The 5,398-nt window shown below is 37.3% G+C and overlaps 1 protein-coding gene across 1 annotated transcript; it reads left to right on the top strand.

Moving 5' to 3' along the window:
- The first annotated feature begins 704 nt into the window (after window positions 1–704).
- LOC129115998 (uncharacterized) lies at window positions 705–2,976 on the top strand. Its single transcript, XM_054627146.1, has 4 exons — window positions 705–1,065; window positions 1,668–1,823; window positions 2,188–2,283; window positions 2,655–2,976. Exons 1-4 carry the CDS (start codon window positions 724–726, stop codon window positions 2,961–2,963), a joined length of 903 nt encoding a protein of 300 aa, XP_054483121.1. The 5' UTR covers window positions 705–723; the 3' UTR covers window positions 2,964–2,976.
- The last annotated feature ends 2,422 nt before the right edge of the window (window positions 2,977–5,398 follow it).

Consider the following 5,398-nt stretch of genomic DNA (forward strand, 5'->3'; position numbering starts at 1 on the left):
ACACCTTGCTTCCTTCCTTCAGAGTAATTTCTTTCTCTTTCTGTCAAGATGGATGTCGTTGCATTGAAGGTTATTATAGAACACCGGAGTGAGAAGCTTACACTGTCCTCAGGAATACCCAGCACTGTAGAACAGTTACATGAGACAGTAAAAGAGACATTTGGACTCATTGAGGATTTTACCCTGCATTACCTGGATGAGGACTTTGGTGATTACTTCACTCTGCATTCTACCAACCAGATTAAACACAAGGGGACAATCAAAGTGGTGATGATTCCATCGGTAGTTCTTACATTGACTGCTTTGACTGAAAACCAGACAGATATAATGAATGACAGTTTAAGCTCTGCTACTGATGCAACGCCAGATTCCCAGACAGATGCCTCATCAGTGTCTTCACAAGACACCCTATCCCCATGTAGAAGCCCTCAGACGACAACATGGCCAAATCAAATCATCATTCCACTTTTCTCTGTGGCAACAGAGACAGTACTGATGAATGCCAATGAAGAGTTTGTCAAAGATCGTACTGTGCTGAACAATTCTCGGATCCGATCTGAAATCATGGAAAAATTAGCTGACTACATGTACAGCTACACACCCTACCCCACAGGCCTTCAGATAGGTGAGGTGGCAGAGGCTTTAGTCAGAAAGCATCCATGCCTGACAGAGCTAGGCAGTCGTAATGGCTGGCTTGGATGGATGTACAGTCTTAAATACAAGATGGGAAATTACAGGTCGAAGCTCCGAAGCCTTGGATTTCCTGAGGTTGTCTGCAACTCACTTAAGAACAAGCACCCGGATGACAGGTCTGCTGCAAAGAATATAAAGAAAGCACGGAAAGGAGAAGTGGTGTTTCTCCCACACTATCCTGCGGGAGACAGTAAGGAACAACAAGAGCTGGACCGAAACCAACTAATCACTGAATCAAAGAAGAGAGAGAGCACAGTCGTCAAGGACTTGATGTGCAGAACTTTTGCACATAGGAGACATGAGGTTGTCACCCTACAGATGAGCATCAGTGACATCAAGGACAGATGGCCCGCCTTGTTTGATGTCTCGCAAGTGAGTAATTGGAATTGTTGTTACAGAGTGGTCAACACATATTGTGGACTGAACCTGCATGTTTCACAGTTACACACTCATTAGTTAGACCTGTGTCATCTAATGCAATCAAATACAACAGCTCTGCCACATATACATTTTCAGTTTTTGTTGACATTGTCAGAAAAGTGATTATTATACTTTGTTTATTATTGAGGTTGTAGTGGGTGGTGCTGGAGTGCAATACATTGAAAAGTGTTCCTAATATTTTGTCCCCCTCAACGTATGTTAATGGATGGACAAAAGTATAAGGACACCGCTCAATATAATGCACTCCAATAAACATTATCCACAATGTCCTCAATGATAAACAAAGTATAATAACCACCTTTTTGACAATCTCAACAAAAACTGAAAATGTATGTGTGGCAGAGCTGTTGTATTTGATTGCATTAGATTGCACAGGTGTACCTAATCAAGTGGTTGGTGACTGTACATCCTATTAAAAATGATAATGGAACAGTCTTGCATCCTATTCATCTCAGTATGGACTTACGTGTTTGCTGAATGACAACAGATGAGTCACCAGTTCTTTTTTTTCTTTTCTCATCTCTCTCTTTCAGGTTAGCGCAGAGTTTCAGAGGATCACCACACTGAATCTTGAGCCAAAATTCATGGCAATGTTGGACTTCTATACACCTAAACTGCTGTCCTTGTTTCAAACGAAGAAAGGTGCTGCAGGAGAGAGACATCGGGCACAAATGAGTGTTCTACTTAAGGTATTAAACCTGTCTCATTCACGTTTCTCTCCTTTAAGCTAATTACCATCAATAATTACATATTCATATCCTAATCAGATAACTTATCTTTATCCCCACCGACTCTCTCTTATGCCTTCTCCTATCCTCAAGCCTTCCTTAACAGTTCTTGCTTTTTCTTCCTTAGTTTTCTGTCCCTCAATCTCTCACATCCTCTGCACACCATTTTACATGTTTTGGTTTATTCTTACATCACTACACTCCAACTCCAGTTCAATTTTTCTAACGTAAATTCTATTGAAAGCTTTGACTCAAGTCAAGTTTGCCTCTGCTTGAATGTGTAGTTTTGCATTGTATTAACATTTTGAGGCTTTCTGTTCTGCAGAGTGGAATCCCCATTCAACAGACCCGTGAGGTTGTCATCCGATGTCTCATCAATCATTTGGGAGAAGATGCCAGTGCCTTGTTCAAGGACTTTGAGGTTAGTATAATACTTAATTGTTTTCATGATTTTTAACAACGTAATCATGGGTGACCATAGAGTTCCTGCAGTACGTTTGTTTTTTCCTTACCGCACACAAAGAAGAAGCAGCTTTCATAGTGTAAACCAGCTGTGGACATCAGATACTGTACGAGTCAATTTTGTTTGGAGAGAGAAATTAATTATATGGAAGCATTAATTAGTTATTTTGTCTGTGAGATCAAAATCAAATTTGGGACCACCACAGTAGTATTGTTTAGTTTGTCCACTTTATGTCCTGCTATGCTCTTATGTTGGTAGGTGGTATTTGTCTTGCGACATGCAGGTTGAGAGTGAGTTCTAAACTCAAGTTATCTTTACAATGTCTGCAGGATGCTGCTGATGGATCTGCCAGTGTTCAAGAGGAGTTGGCAGAAGAGGTCATGAAGATTTACCTGCTGCGGAAACAAGATGGGTCATTGGATGTTGGGATTGTCATTGAGGGCAACACTGTCCTCAGCAGTCTTGGAGATGTTAGCAGGGCCTGCTGCTATCTCTTGGGACTGATGTACGTGTTAGATCTGCAATACCCCAAGAACCTCAAACATAGTTTTGAGGTATTCCAGAAAGTACTGCTGGAGCTGGATTCTGGAAACCTTTCCAACAAGGTTCAGAGACTAAAGAATTACCTCTGTATGTAGCGACTGGCTACTGTTCAGCAAGATGCTCTCTTAGTGAGGGATTTTTTCATTGGCAAGTCTGAAGTTTAGCTGATGTACTGTTGTCTTAATGTTTACATAAGACTTAAGGTTTCCATTCATAGTGAAATTGCATGTTGGACTGTTCTTGTTTTCTGATGTGGAACTTTAATGTGAAATATCACTGTTTTTGGTGCATTTCTGGAGGATGCAAAATGTTGTCCTTGGTGCATTTTAGACATGCTAAATGTCATTCTTCTGTTCAGACCAACCAGACCAGTCACACCCCTGAGGGACTCATTATGGCTCCTGGTCACCGCCTGGTAGAGAGTTCAGTTAAAGCAACAAAAAGAAAACAGAGATACATATGGAGGATGTAGCTATTTGTCTTTACTCAGACCCAGGAAGTGAAACATAAAGACAAGAAAGACTAGTATAAGTATATTCATGTAAAGATGCTTTAAAAGAGTTTTGATTGGTTTGGCAATGCACTTTGACTGTTGGAACTTGCAACTCAATTAGCTGAATGTAATTATAGTTATTGTAACTGGCGAGATTAAACCATGTTAAAAGAAACTAGATAATATACCATGAGTTGTAATGCCAGTTGAGATTTCCTGGTTGAGACCCCTTATTAAGAGTTCAACTGTTTTTATAGCATGGACATTTTAACATTTGATAAACATTCATGGACATTTTAACATGTCATTTGCAAAGATAAACTGTTGGATTTAAACTTGATTAGATTAGATTAGATTAGATTCAACTGAGGGGGTCTCAACCTGGAAATCTCAACTGGCATTACAACTCATGGTATATTATCTAGTTTCTTTTAACATGGTTTATTCTCGCCAGTGAGCATGTGACAGTGTCCATGTGAGCATCACGCTGAATGAACCAAGAATTAATAAATGTCTACCATGTTATACAATAACTATAATTACATTCAGCTAATTGAGTTTGGATTTAAACTTGATGATTTATAATTGTCAAAACAGACAAATAAATGTTTACTTAAAAATGTTGATGTGTGTAGAATTGCTTTGTTTATTATTTTGTTTCATATATTGACTTGAAGTACTCATATAGATTAAAGAGTAAATACTTAAAAAATAAGTTAATGTAACATATTTATTCTGATATTTGATAGTCCAGTATGAATTACATTATGTTAAAAAAATTAAGTAAATGTAGCAGATTTGTTTTGTTAAATAATAATCAAATTTTCAGTTGCATCTACCTAACATTTTAATTATATCTACTCATTGTTTTGAGTGGTTTGAACTTAGGGTTACTATTGCATAGACTTAAAATTTTAATTATATCAACTCAATTTTTTTATTTCATGGTACTCAATGTAGTTGTTCAGATCTGCTAATATTTTATAAGTACATTTACTTAATCCATAAGGTAAATCTAAATGATTTCACAGATTTCAAATTTACTCAATATTTTAAGTGTAAAAATGTTACACAGATTAAATTGAGTAGAGCATAGTTATCACTTTACAGCTCTCTGAACACATTCCTGCAGGATAGTCACTAAAAATTAGGATAATGTGAAAGAATACATAGTTTACATGGTTTCCAACAAGAAACTGGCTCTAAACAGCAGTATTTAAGGTAATATTCAGCTAAAACTGTGGGTAACGCCTCATATTCTGCCAAAAGCTGCTATTTATCACTTTACAGCTCCCAAAACACATTTCTGCAGGATAGTCACTAAAAATTAGGATAATGTTCAATGAAACATATTTTACATAGTTTCCATCAATAAACTGGCTCTAAACAGCAGTATTTGCAATTTCAGGTCATTTTCAGGAAAAACTAAAGTTAACAGTGCAAAAGGCTACTATTTGCCACTTTACAGCTACCAAAACATATTTCTGCAGGATAGTCACTGAAATGTGGATAATGTAATGGTTTCCATCAAGAAACTGTCTCTAAACAGCAGTATTTGCAATTTCAGGTCATTTTCAGCTAAAACTGTGGGTAACGCCAAAGCTGCTATTTATCACTTTACAGCTCTCAAAACACATTCCTGCAGGATAGTCACTAAAAATAAGGATAATGTGAAAGAATACATAGTTTACATGGTTTCCATCAATAAACTGGCTCTAAACAGCAGTATTTGCAATTTCAGGTCATTTTCAGCTAAAACTGTGGGTAACGCCACACATTCTGCCAAAAGCTGCTATTTATCACTTTACAGCTCTCAAAACACATTCCTGCAGGATAGTCACTAAAAATTAGGATAATGTTCAATGAAACATATTTTACATAGTTTCCATCAATAAACTGGCTCTAAACAGCAGTATTTGCAATTTCAGGTCATTTTCAGGAAAAACTAAAGTTAACAGTGCAAAAGGCAACTATTTGCCACTTTACAGCTACCAAAACATATTTCTGCAGGATAGTCACTGAAATGTGGATAATGTA

This window comes from Anoplopoma fimbria, unplaced genomic scaffold, assembly GCF_027596085.1.
Source record: "Anoplopoma fimbria isolate UVic2021 breed Golden Eagle Sablefish unplaced genomic scaffold, Afim_UVic_2022 Un_contig_7917_pilon_pilon, whole genome shotgun sequence".
NCBI lineage: Eukaryota > Metazoa > Chordata > Actinopteri > Perciformes > Anoplopomatidae > Anoplopoma > Anoplopoma fimbria.

Coding starts and splice junctions, on each gene's coding strand:
- LOC129115998 (XM_054627146.1), top strand. CDS start 724: ATGGGAAATTACAGGTCGAAGCTCCGAAGCCTTGGATTTCCTGAGGTT. Junction 1,066..1,667: donor CCTTGTTTGATGTCTCGCAA/GTGAGTAATTGG, acceptor TCTCTCTTTCAG/GTTAGCGCAGAGTTTCAGAG. Junction 2,284..2,654: donor CCTTGTTCAAGGACTTTGAG/GTTAGTATAATA, acceptor CAATGTCTGCAG/GATGCTGCTGATGGATCTGC.